General features: G+C 55.5%; 1 protein-coding gene across 2 annotated transcripts in view; it reads right to left on the reverse strand.

Moving 5' to 3' along the window:
* Window positions 1-617: 617 nt before the first annotated feature.
* The window catches only part of DRAXIN (dorsal inhibitory axon guidance protein), a 28,832-nt gene continuing 11,957 nt past the window's right edge, over window positions 618-17,492 (reverse strand). For both annotated transcript variants that reach the window (XM_087858316.1, XM_087858317.1), the window contains exons 2-7: window positions 15,576-16,036; window positions 13,032-13,222; window positions 11,505-11,616; window positions 11,020-11,109; window positions 9,335-9,424; window positions 618-5,136 (exon numbers count right to left, since the gene is read on the reverse strand). In XM_087858316.1, coding sequence (XP_087714442.1) covers window positions 5,024-5,136; window positions 9,335-9,424; window positions 11,020-11,109; window positions 11,505-11,616; window positions 13,032-13,222; window positions 15,576-16,036 — 1,057 coding nt within the window. In that variant the 3' untranslated portion in view covers window positions 618-5,023. The remainder of the gene's footprint in view (window positions 5,137-9,334; window positions 9,425-11,019; window positions 11,110-11,504; window positions 11,617-13,031; window positions 13,223-15,575; window positions 16,037-17,492) is intronic.

Raw genomic sequence — 17,492 nt, forward strand, 5'->3', positions numbered from 1 at the left:
CCCCGGCTTGGCCTCCCGATGTGGAGCCACTGAGAGCCATACACAGCCTTGCTCGGTGTTACAATCAGCCAGGCCTGGCGGAGCCTGGCCAGCGGAGCCGGGTGGCGCTGGCTGGAGCTGTCACCGAGATAAGAGATGGCCTTCCTGGTGCTAAGCCAGGCCACCCCCTGGCCAATTCATGCCTTTTCCCAAGATGGCATCTGAGCCTGCCCAGGCCCGGCGATGGGAGGCGGCTCTTTGTTCCTCCCCGTCCTGCTGAAGGTGGCGTCTGTTTTTCCCTGCACGTGGCCACCCAGGCCCTGAATGAGGCCAGCCTGCTGTGGCTAGCCTTGCAATCTCTTTGGGACCTCAGCAGCCCCAGCCCTAAAATGGAGAGGGAGGTCAAGATATGAAATTCCCACTGAGAGGTCTGGTTGGAGAAGAATGATGAGGTCCAGGCGAGGACAGAAACTCTGTCTCATTTACCGCTGAGCTCAGAGCAAACGCCCAAACGTGCGGCAGAGGAAATACTAGGCTTACGGTCCCGTCCAAGTGCCCCGAGCGTGCTTCCAGTCTGCGCGCACAGATCATCTCCAGGAGAGGCAGAGAGAGACGGGAAGGCAGCTAATTAACCGTGGGCTCTTTATTTACAGCTCAAGAGAGCACATGCAACACGCCATCACAGGACTACAAGGGCATAGCACTCCCCACCCCCTGCTGCCCCCCCTACTTTAAAGAGAAACCACAGCACGCCAGGGAAGTTCCCAAGAGTCAGAAAACCCAATGACTGTGGGGCCCCAGCCCAGGTGCTCCCCTTGATTTCCTCTGAAAATAGACCACTCCCAGCCCAGGAGGCAGGGCCTTAGAGCCTGGGAGTTTGTCACGGCTGGTTATTAACCAGGCAAACCGGATCTCAGATTTGCCAACTCACACCTGAAGGTACATGCCCTGAATCATTCAAAAGTCCCTGACCATCCAACTTTTCTGTTTCACCTTATGTATCCTAGACCTGGGTCTCGCAAACTTGATCGTGCCTGAGAACGGCCTGGGGACTTGTGAAAACCCAGATGGCTGCGTCCCATTGCCCGAGATTCTGTTTCAGCAGGTCAGGGATAGGGCCTGGGACCCCACACTTCGGCCAAGCTCCCAGGTGATGCCCTGCTTCTGGTCCAGGACCACAGTGTGCGTAAGTAAGGACTAGGAACCCTCTGGCACCCAGGAGAGGCTGAGGATCTGGCATCAGACTACCCGTCCTGACTTAGAATTCAGAAAACACACTCCCTGCAATGAAAGTCCTTGGTTCTGCAAACCAGTTCCTGCCGCCCCCTCCCTGACACACACACATATACACGCACGTGCACACACATACACACGCATGCACACATATGGCACGCATGCACACATGCACTCCTGTCTCTCATGAGAGGAAAGGTCATCACGGAGGAGATGGTGCCAGCCCCAAGAAATCCTAAATGGTTTACTTTTCTGGCTCCTTCAGTGTCCCTCCCAGCACCCACTTTTCTTGCTCTTCTGTCGTCTTATAAACACATGCCTTGCAGGTTCCATGTATGTTCACCAACTCTCCCACTGCGAAGCAAATCCCATTCAAGGGCGTGCCTACCCTCTCACCACCAGGTTTTACTCGGTGTGTTGAATATAGCTTCGAGGAAGGCTCCATCTCGGCAGTGGAAGGGGTTGTGGCTTTGGGATTTGACTTGTGGTTCGGTCACCCCTCAAGGGGCAAGCGAAGCTATCACTTTTCCCCCTGAGGCTCAGCCCTCACGTCCTGTGACCCTCAGCCCATTCCCAGCAGGCTTCGGAGCCGCTCTGGACACGGCCGGACGAATCCCAGAAAGGGGTCCCGTGGGAACCGTGCACATCTCTGGAGAAATGGTGTAGAAGGAATGCAGGAGGGCACAGGCCACCCACCCAGCAGCTCCTGGTTTCTCTCGGCCTCTTGCTCAGCTCGCCCTCTGGTTGTATTTTTTGAAACTCACGAACTGCACCCCAGACCAACCTCCTCCCGCTCTGCCTTCGCCCCCAGGATCTGTACCTGCTGCCTCGAGCTGAGTCCAGAACAGTTTTCCAAACTTCTTTGATCCCAGAACTCCACCCTCTGTTTTCCAAAGGAGCATCTCCTGGCCCCAGGGTTCCAGGGGAAGGAGCCTGAACTTTGATGGATCATTGTCAAAGAAACAAACACCTACTAAAATTATCCTAGAAAACAAATTAGCCAACACCGGGAGCTGATTATGCGCTTAGCACTCTTCTAAACACGCTATCAGGATTTTACATTTACTTCTCACAACACCCCTGTGGTGGGAGAGTCATTAGTCCCATTTCGCAGATGAAGAAATCAAGGCACAAGTAACTTTCCTAAGGTCACCACGGTGGTGAGAAGTGGAGCAGGCCGTTTGTCACCAGCGGCACTCGCACAGCCGGGAGCACAAGGACAGAGTTCAGGTCTGGCTGTCCATCAGAGTTGCCTCCGGGAGCCTTGAACACGCACGAAGCCCAGACACAACCCAGACCAATGAAACTAGCACTTCTGCAGGTGGTCCCGGGCATCAGTACCTTGAACGCTCCCTAAATTATTCTAACGTGCAGCCAAGTTTGAGACCAGTGGACTAGAGCAGGAATCTGCAAATTATGGCCCGTGGGCCAAATCCAACCCACCGCCTATTTGGGGGTAATCTGCAAGTTAAGAGAGGTTTTTACATTTATAAATGGGTTTTAGAACGAAGGATAGTAGTTTGTAACATGTGAACATGCCATGAAATTCACACCTCAGCATCCATGAATAGTTTTATAGGAACACGGTCTAAAATATTTACTGCCCTTTATGGTAAGAGTTTGCTGAATCCTGGATTAGGGGGAACTGACTTCTGTAGTAGCCAAAGAAATTTAAGATAGACCTAAGGAAGAACTTCCCGGCAGAGAGGTTTGTTAAACACTGAGGGGCCTTTGGGATCTCTAACTCTGGGGTTAGGAAGTTTGTACCCACCCACCTTTGCAACCACAAAATGAGGGTAGCTGAGCAAAGAGCTAGGCCCCGAAGGTCCAACCGTGGAACTCCCCAGCTAGACAGGGATCGTTCCATGGGGCCTTTCAGCTTTATCCTGACCTTCTGTGCTTTCCGTTGTCGATGCCCCCAGCGCCATCTGAACTGTTACCCCCCAGACATATGCGTTGCCAGACATAAGCAATGCTGTGTTGCCTGCATGCAGCCCCCCTCTCCCCCTTAGGGTCCTATCACAGTCTCAAATCAGCCACCCCCAGTAAAGCACACACAGCATGGGCGTTGTCTGGTGTAGTCTTAGACAAAACTGCTCGTGGGTTTGATTTCCAAATAGCCGCCTTTGATCTCTTTTAGTTCCCCTGCCCCACCCCCACCCCTAAGATTCCTTTGCCCATAGAACTTGAAAAGGGAGACATGAGTAAGGATATTTGGTTTCTCCTCAATCCGTCTGCTTTGCTTGGTGCCAGACCCCTGACCCTGACTGATTTTCCCAATGGAGTAAACAGCCCTGGCGTCGAGGGTGTGGTCCCCCAGCAGGTGTCCCGGCCGGCGAGGAATTTGGATGGGGAAGGCTTTTGTCACTTGCACTGGTTTGCCCTGGACCAGAGGGCTGACCAGGAGTGAGGTGCCAGGTGTGGGGGGTGTGGGGTTTAAGTGGTTCTCCAGCGGTGGCCCCTAGAGCTGGATCTGCTGGGGGAGATGTTCTGGGTGGGCATTGTGGGTCTAGCTTGTGGGGGGCATTAGTTTCAGACAGCACCTTGACCTCAGAGGTGCCCCAAGGCCTCAGTAAGACTCTGCCACAGAAGTGTGGGGTAGGGGGTCTAGAGGTGGTCTGTGGGAGGCCTGGAAGCCACCAAGGCAGTGTGCAAAGTGGGTGCACATGCGCAATGAGTGCATTTTTTTGAGGCCATATCGGCATTCGATCCTCAAAGGGCACGAACTACAGAAACTAAAGAAGCTATGGGGCAACGTCAAAGTGCATGTCCTGGGACTGGGTGAGCAGAGCCACAGAAATAGAAGGAACAGCACTATTGTTTCCCCCAAACACGTCATATCTCAGATTACCAGCTCCTAGAGGGCAGCGGCCAATCTTCCCAAATCATGCCTTCCCAGCAAGCAGGGGCTTAATGCATGCTTTGTTTTTTTAAGATGATACACCTTTGTCCAGGGAAGGAGGAGAACAGCCGGTTATCGCAGATCTCACCACCGTGAAAGGAGCTCCCAAGGAGCGCTTCTCTATCACTGAAAGCCATGGAGAATTTGGAATAAGTCCGTGGTTGTGCAGAAGGAAGGATATGGGCCCGGGAACCTGACAGGCTTGGACTTGGGCGTTTACTCCCAGGACCTGGGTGCTCTCGGAGGCGTCCCCACCAGCAGCAGCAGCATGCCCCCGGGGAGCTTGTCCAAAATGCAGAATGGACCCAACCAGAATCCATTCTAGTCAGATCCCAGGGATTCTTACACAGGTTAAGGTTTGAGGGGCATCAATCTGGGACCCTGGACAAGTCCTAACTCACTCTGCCTCGGTAAAACGGTGATAATGCCTCCTTTGAAAGGTCATCGTGGTAACTAAATGAGATAACGTAGGGCACGCAGCCTGGTACCTACAGGTGTTCCGCACTCATTTCCTGGGGCTCTCTGTCTCTGGCGGTTTCCCTTTCTTGAAGTGCTCAGAAACCTGTCCGTCTTGACTTGAAGCTGTTGCAGTGCTGAGGTTGGGCAGTAGAGGGCACTCTCGACATTGCCATCGCGGAGCACCAGGCCACCGGGAGGCGCAGGCCTGGCGAGTCCCCCGGGGGCGGGGAGGTGGGCGCAGGTGTGCTGCAGGTCCGCTCCTGGGCGGGAACAGCCCGCCCAGCGCTCCGCTCCCGGAGCTGAGGGTCCCGGGCTTGAGCCTGCAGCCTCGGTCATCGGGTCCCCCACCTGATCTCCCACTGCTAGTTCTAAACAAATCGCCCGGCTTCTCCAAACCTCCGCGCGGCGCGCCGTCCCCAGGCCGGTGGGGAGGCGCCTCCCGTAGAGCCGCTAGACATTGATGAAGGATCCCTGGTCGCTGTTGGCCGTCTCGGGCTCCACGCAGCGCCCCTTCCTCCGCGTGACCCTGCGGTTCCGGTGGAATTTGGCGTAGCAGCGCAGCCCTGAGCAGAGAGAGGCAAGGGGGTCAGGGGTGCCCACTGTCAGGGACCTCCCCTTCCTTCCTTACCTACGCCCTCTGGAACTCCCTGCACCCTCTCACCACCACCCTACGCTGCCCTACAACCCACCCACTCTCCACACTGCAGCCTGAATGGGCTTTAAAAAAGGCGATCATGGGGCGCCTGGGTGGCTCAGTCATTAAGCGTCTGCCTTCGGCTCAGGGTGTGATCCCGGCGTTCTGGGATGGAGCCCCACATGAGGCTCCTCCGCTATGAGCCTGCTTCTTCCTCTCTCACTCCCCCTGCTTGTGTTCCCTCTCTTGCTGGCTGTCTCTCTCTGTCAAATAAATAAATAAAATCTTAAAACAAAAAAAAAAAAGGGGGCGATCATTGGGGGAGAAGGGAAGGATGGAAAGATGGAGCACAGGGGCTATTTGGGGCCCCCAAACTATTCTGTGTGATATTGTAATGGTGGATACATGTTCTCATGCATTTATCAAACCCCACGGAATGTGCAATGTGGAGAGTGAAAGAGAATGCAGATTGTGGACTTGATCAGTGTTGGTTCCTCAATGATAAAAAACCGAACCACACTAATGCAAGTAATAGCAGGGGAACTGTGCAGAGGGAGAGGGTATAGGAGAACCGTGTTTTTGTGCCACTTTCCTGTAAATCCAGAACTGCTAAAAAAAAAAGAGAGAGAGAAAGGTCTATTAAAAAATTTTGTAAAGGAATGCAGGTTCTGCTGTCCCCTATAAAACCTGCATCTCCCCCTTGTACTCAAAAGGAAATCCAAACTTCCTACTCTGGCTTACAAGACCCTCTGGGACCTGGACCTGCCTCTGTCTGCCCTCTTCACTTCCCACTCTCCTCTTCATGAGCTCCAGCCACACTTAGTCTTCTTGCTTTTCCTCAATATCCAGCCACGTTCTGCCTCAGGGCCTTTGCACTTGCTGTTCTCTCAGCCAAACTCCCTTCCCCAAGCTCTTTGCAGCACTGGCTCCTTTGTGGCCTTCAGGTCTCAGAGACCCTCCCTGACTGCTCAAACTAAAATCAGTGTGGCCCTTCTTGCCCACCAGCGGAGGGTTTCAGAGCTGAAGCTCTCTCTCTCATGACCATGAGCATTCCCTGAGATATATGGGTAGATGTATTTTTCATTCAAGGCCTCAGAAGGCCATATCCTCTTGGTGGGGGGGCCAAAAGATGTGAGTGTGGCCTGAGCAATCCCTACACTTCGCGTTAGGAGGTGACCCCAGGGAGAGAGGACATTGCTACTTGAAGGTTCACTTATGTCACTACCCAGAGAATAAAGGGACTGCTGTGAAGTTTGGGCTTAGGGGCCTAGAATTTACACCTGGGTCACTGGGCATCCAGACCTGAGGTCACACAAATGACATTTGGAAAAGGTCAGGGGATTCGTGAGCAGGAGTGCTTCGTTCCCACAGAAGCCCTTCTAGAACCCTCCACAACCCAGGCTGGCCTTGACTGCTGGACTTCAGCCCTGGGCCCTCAGAAGTCCTTAGGACTCTTGGTCCTCATGAGGGCTCCCGGTACCACCCAGATTCCTCTGGTGTGGCATCTTGGTGACCACCTCCTCCTGGACCAACTTTATTTTATTTTATTTTTTTAAAGATTTTATTTATTTATTCGACAGAGATAGAGACAGCCAGCGAGAGAGGGAACACAAGCAGGGAGAGTGGGAGAGGAAGAAGCAGGCTCATAGCGGAGGAGCCTGATGTGGGGCTCGATCCCATAACGCCGGGATCACGCCCTGAGCCGAAGGCAGATGCTTAACCACTGCGCCACCCAGGCGCCCCTGGACCAACTTTAATAAGCTGCTTGAGCTGTCATTTCCACTCTTCTTCTTTTTTTTTTTTTTTTTTTCTGGAGCCTGAATTTCCGGGGAGGAAGCAAGAGTTTCCTCCAGGACCGACCAGTGCCAGACGGATCAGAGGAAACGAGCAGATGGGGCTTTGGATGCTGACATATCTTTTGGATGCCTGGAAAGCTGCCCCCTCGCACCCAAGGTCCAGGGGAGGGAAGGAGGAAGGATTCCAGGACTCAGTAGGGCCACAGCCCCCTCACCTGGGTTAGACCCGGAGGCCAAGACTGTGGTTGGGCCTCAGCACTGTTCTGGACTCCGTGGACCAGAGTGCCCTCTGGCCCGCTTCACACCTCAGTTTCCTGCTCTGTGAAATGGGGCCCCAACCCGGCAAGCGGGTAACAGAAGGTTGTTTCCTGGCATCTCCTGCCCCTTCCAACCCTGCCTGCCTCCATCCCCTCACCTCTCTGTCTCCACTCCTGCTCCCCAGAGTCCTGCAGCCAGACCATGTCCCTCTCCAGCTTAAAACCTGCCTGTGACTTCCAATTATAAATCAGACAAGGCTGACACGATCCTATGTGATCCCGCCAGCTTCTCCCACCCGGCCCTGGGGCCACCTTCTCTGTTGGCCACTGTGTGCCAGGCCCACTCAAACACGCCAGCCCTGTTCCTGCCCGAGGTCCTGGGCCTCTGCCTTGCTTCTGGCCCGGGGCTCTCCCTCCCTCTCTGCACCCCCACCCTCAGTTGGCCGGTTCTGCTGTCCCCTCCTGTACGTCCTTTCTAAAACAGCTCTGAGGGGTGCCTGGGGGGCTCAGGCGTTAAGTGTCTGCCTTGGGCTCAGGTCATGATCCCAGTGTTCTGGGATCGAGCCCCGCATTGGGCTCCCTGCTCAGCGGGAAGCCTGCTTCTCCCTCTCCCACTCCCCCTGCTTGTGTTCCCTCTCTTGCTGCCTCTCTCTCTGTCAAATAAATAAATAAAATCTTTTAAAAAAATTAAAAAAAAATAAAACAACTCTGACTCCTCATCAGACCACCTGATTTTCATGACAGCCCTTATTTCGGCTTCAAGACATCTCATGTCCTGATTTGTTTACTATCTGTGGATCTCACTAGAATGGAATGGGAGGGGGCAGTTTGCCTGTTCTCTTCGCCGCCAAGTCTCAACTCTCCAGAACAGTACCAGACACATCGTGAGACCCGAGTAGCTTTATTGCTTTCACGGCAGTTAATTTTTGAGGTTCATATGAGCAAAAATAGGGCTTGTATCTTAGGATGGTTTAATAGAAGGACCAAGACCAAATTCTCCAACTCAGGGCATGTGAGCAACCAATTCGCTACTGAATGATAATGAGTAATTACTGTTCATGTTTTTTGTTTCTGTTTTGGGGGGGAGAGACAGAGACAGTGTGTGCGCCAGAGCGGGGGAGGGGCAGAGAAAGAGGGAGAGAGAGAATCCCAAGCAGACTCCACGCTCAGCACAGAGCCCAACATGGGGCTCGATTCTACAACCTTGAGATCATGACCTGAGCTGAAACCAAGAGTCAGACGCTCAATGGACTGAGCCACCCAGACGCCCCAGTATTTTATTTTTCAGAGAGTACATATCTTTTAGAGATAAATACTGAAATATTCACAGGTGAAAGATCTGTAAACTTCCCAGAGTTGCTTCAAAATCATACTGGAATGGGGAACTGAGTTGGGGAGAGACAGCGCAGACTGGCAGTGAGCTGGTAAGTATTGAAACTGAGTGATGGGAAATGGGGTTCATTATTTCAAACACGTATATTTGAAGTTTTTCAGAATATAAAATTCAAAGATAATGGGAGTGAAGTGCTTGGCACATAGGTTGGCACGCCGGGGCACACCCGGACAGGCGGGCACGCCCACTGCAGGGGTGGGAGCTCAGAAGAGTTAAGGACGTAGTCGGCCAAGTGCATCCTTCCCTGGGACGGCTGGGAAATCTCCCCCCACCCTCATTCTCACATTTGGAATGCCTCTCCGGGGGTAGAATTCTAGTGTACCAGCCTTCTCAGATTTGATCTTATTTAAAGAGATGTGCTCCTCTCCTCCCACCCCCAGATTATAGGAGATCATGCCAGCTTGTATTTCAAGAGGCGAGAAAAGCAAATCTGAGGAATGATGCCAGGAATCGAGACTAAATGAGTTCACAGATTGGGAAGGCACCGAGCAAAGCTGTTCTTGCTCTCGTCTTCAGCTCCCGAGGGATCCTGCCACCCTCTCCGCTGCCACCGGCCCCTGGGCCCACCCTCCACTAGGAAGTCTTGGCCCGCATTCCGTGCCGAACCAGCTTCAAGGACAAGGGGTTTAGTGGCTCTGGGAGCACAGGGGCAGCCCCCTCCCCAAGAAAGCTTGGGCTCACCTTCCATACACATGCAGTCATCAAAGCATTTGTTGTTGAGGCCGCGATTGTGGGGCGTGCAGAGGTGCTCTCGAAGGTCACAGCAGGTGCCTGTCCACACAGCAAGCACACACTCAGCCAAGCTGCCCGGACCCACCCACCGACGTGCACACAGCCCACCCCCCACAGGAGATCCATCATCTCCTTGGCAGGGCCATGCCCTGGCAGGGTGGGCCATCTGGTGCACAAGGCTCCCTACCGGGACCACCGATGGATATCATGGCCAGGGCCCCCGGGGGGCCGGTGGCAGAGACCCCAGCTGCCCCAGATGGGCAATTGATAGCTCAGGGGCGGAGTGAAGGCAGTGTGGGATGGCCTCCCAGGGAGAGAAGGCGGAGCAGCTGGGGTGGTGGGGAGGAGCGGCATCAGCTTGGAGCTGGGAGGGGCCTCAGGATCATTGCCACCAAGGTCTTCTTTGACAGATGGGGAAACTGAAGCCCCCCGGGGAGCAGTGGGAGGGCCCGAAAGAGGCCCCAGGCCTGAGGCAGGGGTTTGCCCACCACAGACCCAGCCAGCTCCTAGGGTAACAGCCCAGTTGGCCCAAATTCCAGCCTTTCCTTTCTGCTCAGGGTGAAAACAATGGCTTGGAGAGGAAACAGCCTGTCCGGAAGCCGGTGGTCTCTCTTAAATAGTGCCAAATTGCTGCTTTGATTACTATTTTGTGAAATATTCTGACCGAGGAATTAACAAGCACGGCACTGTGGAAGTGGACCGCTTGGGTCCCCCCTCCCCACGCCCGTGCTGTCGGAGGTGAGGACAGCAGTGGGCTGGCCGCCTCCAAATGTTAGCACCTTCAGAAGCCACCTGGGCCAATGTCGCATGGGTTCCCCAGCAGCTCCACCCCCCAGCAGGGGGACCAAGGCCTGGCTGGTCCTGCCCAACGTGGCCTCTGTCAGCAGGCAGTCTTGCTCTGGAGCTCCCCATCGGGCTGGCTGAGACTGCATCACAGGTTTCTGGGTCCATTCCTGCTTCCTCCCCCCTGTTACCATCCACAGACCTTCCCTCTTCCCCCAGAATACACCTCCTGCACTTGGAACCCCACCTCGGTATCCGCTTCCTGGGGGTCCCAAGTGACCCAACAAGAGCCAGCAGTTTCGGACATCAGTCCCAACATCAGGCCCCCTGTTTGTAGACTGTATGATGGGTGCTGCTGTTGCACGGGTGAGGATGTCATGATAGCATCTCCCCCCTCCACCCTCTTGCCCCCCCCCCCCACGAAGCCCCGCAGTGTCATAAGGGGACAAGGACAGAATTAAGCCCAAGCAGGTGTTACAAGGAGGAAATCGAGAGAGGGCTCATCCTGACTTGAGATAGCATGGGGCAGGCGTGAAGAAGCACACAGACCCAGGTTTGAGCTACCTCTCGCTGTGTGACCTCAGCCAAGACACTTAGCCTCTCTGAGGTTCGATTTCCTTGCCTGAACACTGGGGATGAGAGGAGCCCTTTTTCTGGGTTGCCATGAGGCTTTAATACAGTAGGACAGCAACTCTCAGTAGGGTGGTAACCCTGAGTGTTATTGTTTGTCCTCCCTAAAGGGTCAGGGACCCACAGGCCCTGCTCGCGGGCCTGGGAACAGCCGCACCCCCCGCGCGGGGTCCCCCCTGGCACCCAGCCTCCTGCCCTGCACGCGGATGCTGCTTGGGTACCTGGCAGGCAGTCTTGGTGATGGTCGCACGGCTCCCCTTCAGCTGCTGATGTCTCGTTACCATCGCTGGAGAGTTTACCCCGGTGTTTCTCTGGGGACGAGAAGATGTGTCATCAGAAGCTGACGCCCAGCAGAGGAGAGAGACTGAGCATGGGGGCTCATACCGCCACTCGCGCGGTGTGGCGTTGACAAGACTCTCTAGCTCTCTCTGCCTTAGTCTTCTCCTCTCTAAAATGGGATCAATAGCAGGATAGACCCAACAGATCATTTTTCTGGGTAAAATGAATTGGTAGAGGAAAACATTTGGCCTGCAATCAATGCTTGATAACAGCATTTGCATTTTGGGTGTTAGTCCCAGTTTAGACTCCATGCCCTCCTACTCTGAACACCTGTAGGTCAGTCTGGGCTCACTGGGGCCCCCACCCCAATAGACGGCTGGTGAGGGAGGAAGCTCAGTCATGGGGGTGGCAGGAGAGGTGGACATACCTTTCTTCTTAGCAGAGGGCCAGACTTCAGGTTTTAAGTCTTCGTAATCAGTCCAGTCGAACAAGGCCATGTCCAGCGTGGGCATCACCTCCCCATCAGGCCTGGGCTGAGCCTGCAGAAGGGGCACAGAGAGGAGTGAGGCTGGAGCTCCCAACAGGTGGGAGCGGAAACATGGGACCCCAGAGCCAGAGAACAAAGGAGGGACTCCTCAGAGGCCAGCTTGTTCTCTGCTGGGCAGCCTGGCATCCCAGCCCCCCCGGGGGGGGGGAACAGCTGCCTGAGACTCTTGCTCCAGCAGCCAAGTCCCCTCCACCCAGCAGGATGCAGAAGGGTGAGTTATCCCTCGGGCCCCTGAGGGAGACGCTGGGAAAGCATTTGCACCTGCTCGAGGTTTCTACACCTGTGCTGTCTGGTGGGGGGGGGGAGTTGGATGAAGCTGGGCCGCTCACTTCCCTGCTGCCCCTTCTCTCCCCTGCAAAAGTTATCGGCTCTCTGTGGCACTGTGACACCACAGCTCAGTAGGGCTCACAGCCGGTGGTCTGGGGCGGGGGGGGGGGGGGAGGGGGGCGGAACCAGCACAAATTAGGACATGGGCAATAAGGCATCTTCTAGGGCTGGGGTCTCAACCGCTGGGCTTCAGGGGGCCTTCGACAGCATGGATCACCATGTATTCTTTGGAGATGGTCCCTAGCTTTTATCAGACTCTCAAGGGGAGAGGGGGCGCCTGGCTGTCTCAGTCGGTAGAGCACATGACTCTTGATCTCAGGGTTGTGAGTTCAAGCCCCACACTGGGTGTAGAGATTACTTAAAAATAAAATCGTAAAAAAAAAAAAAAAAGAATCTCAAGGGGGTACAAGACCCAAAAGAGAGTAAGAACTATCTACTGCTTAAAAAGTTTTGTTTCTTCTATACATATACGTTATTGATCATCTTAAATAAAATTATTTGGAAAAAAATTCAAAGCCAAGAAAGGGGTCCAAGAAGGATGCACCCCTTGTTAATTTTTTATTTATTCATTTGAGAGAGAGAGAGAGCACGAGTATGTGTGTGTGAGCAGGAGCAGGGGGGAGGGGCAGAGGGAGAGGGAGAAGCAGACTTCCCACTGAGCAGGGAGCCCGACAACGACACAGGGCTAGATTCTAGGGCCCGGATCATGACCTGAGCAGAAGGCAGATGCTTCACCGACCGAGCCACCCAGGTGCCCCGAGGATATGGTTTTATAAATTCTTCTTCTTCTTCTCTGGACTTTTGGGTATATATAAAAATTTTCCCCGAGGTCTCCGCTCTTTTCCAGGCAGAGCCCGCGTGCTGAGCTGGTGCTCGCTTCCTCGCCAGTCCCTGGAGTGAGCCTCTAGGACCATATTCTCCCGGACAGCAGCAGCCCTTTCGGGACAGAGTGCCTGCTGGGCTGTAGCTGAGCTTCACGGGCATCGGGAGACCTGGTTTGGTGGCCTCGACCAACTCCCTCCCACCCCCGGGGCCTCAGTCTCTCTAAATAGACCCCGACGCTGTTCTGGGGCCCCTTACCTGGGGCCACAGGGATGTGACAGGCAGGATCAGGGACTCTTCTGTGGCAGGGGCTGCCTCAAAGGTGGTTAGGTAGAGTATGGTGGGGGCCAGGCTGGTGGAGGACTCCTCCATCGTGGCATCCGGTGCCTGGTCTTCGGAGGGTTCTGCTTTCTTCATCAGGGAGCTAGGACCCCGGACCAGGGCTCGGCCTGAGACACGGCAGGGGAAACACAGGGCCTTTATCTGCTTACCTTTATCTGTGCCAGCCCACCGCACAGCTCACATTTCCAACTGCAAGCAGGGAGGTGGCAGGGACCATGTGACAAGCCATCGGCTCAGCCAGCATGCCTGCTGCCCACCTTCCTGGGGAGGTGGAAACGAGGAACTGGGGTGACAGGGAAAGAGGAGGGAGGGAATGTCTTGAATGAACTTGTGGTGTTGCTGGGGAGCCAGCCCAAGGATTCTTTATCTGAAGCAACATTCCAGCAAGCTCAAGTCTGGGTTGGTGGGTACAGCCAGGGGTACAAGCGCAACAAATGGGAACTAGTGGGATTAACCGCAGAAGGCTTCCAGAAAGAGGTGACGTTTGAGTTGGGGAGTAACATGATGAGGCTAAGAGGCATTGCAGTGGGGGAGAGGCCTCTGAGAAGGTAAGAGCCGGAGCCCATCCTGTACAAACGTGTGCTTCCTATGTGGTGATAATCATCACCCTATTTAGTAAGCACCTGCTGTGTGCCAGGCCCCTGTTGTATGCTAGGCCCTGCCTTATAAGCATTATTTTGTCTAACCATTGTAGGAGCTCTTAGGAGATGGGTGCTCCTTCAGTTTCATCTCCAGGGTAGGAAACTAAAGCCCAGAGAGGTTAAGCAACTTGCCTCAGGGCACAGTGAGCGCACAGCAGAGCCTGGATTCAAATCCAGGTCCATCTGAGCACAAAGCCAATGCTTTTTAGCACTGATGCCACCTTCCAAGACACATGGGCATTGGAGTAGGTTGAGTGGGAGGGGGAGAGAGTGTGCAGGGTTAGGGGTGGTCAAGAACAAAGGGACTTTGAGAGAAGCTGGGGAGGACGGACTCGTCCCCTCTTTTTCTCAGGCAAGATCTGACTTTAAGATTGATTGGATCTGTTGGGGACCACCTTGCCCTCCAGAAACAATCCCCAGAGAGTATAAAGGGGACTTAAGGACCCCTGACTCCACTCCATTCGTTTTACAGACAAGGAAACTGGGGTCCGGTCCACCAGCTCCGTGGCCTCTAGACCTCACTGTCCCCTCCTCCACGTACCCACACATCGACTCCCTTAGGAGGACCCCTTGGCCTGATGGAGCTGGGGCCTGGAGCTGAGCCAGGGTGGGTTCATGCCTCGAGGTTGCCAGCTTCCCCTCCCCAACCTGACACGTGACCTCCAGGGGTAGGAGACTGAGTCTAAGCTGGGGTCTCTCAACTGGGTTCTGTCCACCTGGGGGAGGGCACTCAGTAGGCCTGGCAGGGAAGCAAGTCCCAGCTGATGCAGAAGGGGGGGCCACGCCTCCATCACTCTCCAGCTGCGGGACACCTGCCCCACGTTTGTGGAACTTGGTCTGCCCAGGAGGCCATCTGGTCACTTGAAGAGACTTGGAAGACGAGGCTGCCTGGTGGGCTTGGGGCTGGGTGAGACAGGAGGAGCCGCCTGGACGGAGCTGCTGGGGCAAGTTTGTTCAAGGACTGAGCAGGCAAAGGGACAGGGCAGCTGGGGCCAGGGGGCAGCGGGGCCCTCACACGGATTTGGGGATGTGAGGGAAGCCGAAGAGAAGGTGGGCAGGGCTGCAGGGGAGTGGTGCAGACACTCAGGGCAGAGGCAGGAGGGATAAGGACACCGCATCTCTCCCTGGGTCATCCGATTCCACGTCGAGAGCAAGTTAAGAATTAGCTACGCTCATGGCCCCCGATGCTTGCCAGGTGCCATTCTGAGCATCTAAGTCATCTATGAATCGACCCTGAGGGTAATTAAGGCCATTATCCTCATTTTGCACAGGGAGAAACTGAGGCACAGAAAGGTGACTTGCCCAGGCACAAGGCCAGTAGGTGGCAGAATCACAACCCGAACTTGGGTAGACCCAGTGTCAGAGTCTAAGCGCTTGGTCCCTGCTCTGGGCTTCAGAGTTGATTAAGTGATGTGCTTGGAGGACACTGAACTAATGTATCCCAATTCAGGGCTCATAGCGAGGTGGATTTAGGTCAGACACAAGGTAGGACTTCCTGACTTAGGAGGATCTTCATTGCTAAGATGGAGCTTCTACTGCTATGTATCCCTCTTCACCCACGTTCCACCACCAGGCCTCTCCCAGCTCCCTCCCCTTCCCAGATCACTCTGACTTTTGAGAGACCCCTCCCCTCCTATGGGAGCCTGCCCTCTTTGGGGCCTCTGGATATCTTCCCAGGGTCCTCACATCATTGACACTCCTTCATGGCCTCCCCTTCCTGCTCATAGAGCCCCCTTGGCCATTTGGGTATGACCTTCCCCCATCCCCCCACCCCTCCCTTCCCTGGCAGGACCCCACCCCCTCGCAGACCTCCGGCTACCTCTGTGCAGTTTCAACCTCTCCCTGCGTCTCTTGTGCTCCCTGCTGCGTTTCTTGACCCTCTCTGACCCAGGAGACCGGTTCTCCTTCTCAGGGTAGGGCAGCGCCAGCCCCAGGAGCAGCTCCTTGTCCTGGACCAGCCCTGCAGGACTCTGCCCAGGCAGCAGCTCCCCTGCCCCTGGCAGCCTGGAGGTCTGCCTGCTGGTGGAGACCACAGTTCCGTCTTGGGCCCGGCCGGGCATGCCTGGGCCCCGCTCCTTCTTGCCCAGGCCCCGCCGGCGGTGGTGGCTGGCCTGAGTCATCCACAGTCCTGGGTCCTGGAGGTCGATGTGATTCTCAGGGAGGTTCCGAGCAGGGGTTCCAGGCCCCAGAGAGCCTGCCAGGCTCAGCTCCAGGAGCACCAGCAGGGCGAGGAACAGCATAGGGACAATGTGGGCGCTGGGCCCAGCCATGGGCTCTGGTCTGGAAGAAAAGCAGCACCGTGAGTGCACAGCTCAGCAGCCCTCCTTCTGCTTCCCCACTTCCAAGTCCCTTCGCCCCCATTATTAGAGCCCGGTGTCTCTCAACAGGGACAGAGGGTGACTTTGCCCCCAGGGGACATTTGGCAATGCCCGGAGACATTTTTGGTTGGCGGTGCTGCTGATTCTAGGGGCTGGGGTCAGGGATGCTGCTGAACGCCCCCCAGTGCACAGGATGGCCCCACTGTGGACACTTGCTGGCCCAGAGAGACCACAGTGCCAAGGCTGGGGAAGCCCCAGGTTAAACAGTTTAAGCAACATCCAGGTTCTGGATGAGTCTAGAATCCCTTTCTCCACACACCCCTCTGCCCTTTGCCAAGTGCCCCGGAATGAGCTGAGTCCTTCCAAGCTCAGAAATAGGCTGTCATCCCCGAGGCTTGATTCAGTGTCAATTGAAACCAACAGAACAGCCTCTCCAAGCACGTGCCCTAGGCAGGAATCAGGTTCAGTGCTTCCTGGGAATTCATATCACCTTGTCCTTTCAACCAGCGACTGAGGTGGCTCCTTGTGTTCTCCGCAGCAGAAATGAACTGGCGTACGTGGCATTGTCATGTCTGTGCTCTGAAACTCCCTCGCGCCTGCCCCAAGACAACCCAGTCCTGTCCTTGCTCCTTTCTTTTCCTCCAAGGGCCCAGCAGGTCCTGACCCAGCCCTGTGCCTGCTGGGGCTGAGGAACTCTGGAAGCTTGGCTCTGCCCCCTGTTGGGGGGGGGGTGAGCTGACCCTGACCTATCCTCGGATTCACCCCCCATTCGTCACTAGAAGTAGGGAGGAAGGAGCGACCCCCGGATGTCCTGGAGGACCTCGGAGCTAAGGTTCATGAGCCCTGTGGCTAGGGGGTGGCGGGGTGTCTGCTGAAGTCTGGAGACCACCCCCTGCAGCCCTCCCCCAGAGCCCTCACCCCTGTACCAGTCTCACGGTGTCCGGACAAGTTCGGCACCAGGTTAGCCAGGCTAATTGAATTTTTATGGCCTCCCTGGGCCTCCTACGTAACCCATCAGGCTGGCAAAGGTGCTTACACAACCGTTTCTTGTGATTTGTGGCCATGGGATCGCCCAGGGCCGAGGAGAGGTTGGTGGGCCCGTGATAATCCCCAGCATCTCTCCCTCCAACCCTCTCGGTTCCTGCAACTCTCCCCCACCTCACCACCCCCCTGCACGCCCACCAGGTTCATCTTGAGCCAACTCCCAGTGAGGCCCCGGGAATGGGCAGGGAGGGTAGGTGGGACAGGGAGGCTGAGCCCTGCTCCCCGGCCCCCCCAGGCTGACCCACTCTAAGGGGGTGGGGGGCCAGAGGGGGGGAACAGCTCCTCCCACCTTGCCTGGTCCCCACCGTCCTTTATCCTGCTCTCCCTTCATCCCAGCCTGGAGTGTGCCAGTCCCTGCGAGGCCCGGGCCCTGT

The sequence above is a fragment of the Ursus americanus genome, chromosome 33, assembly GCF_024610735.1.
Source record: "Ursus americanus isolate L20-20 chromosome 33, mUrsAme1.1.p, whole genome shotgun sequence".
Lineage (NCBI taxonomy): Eukaryota > Metazoa > Chordata > Mammalia > Carnivora > Ursidae > Ursus > Ursus americanus.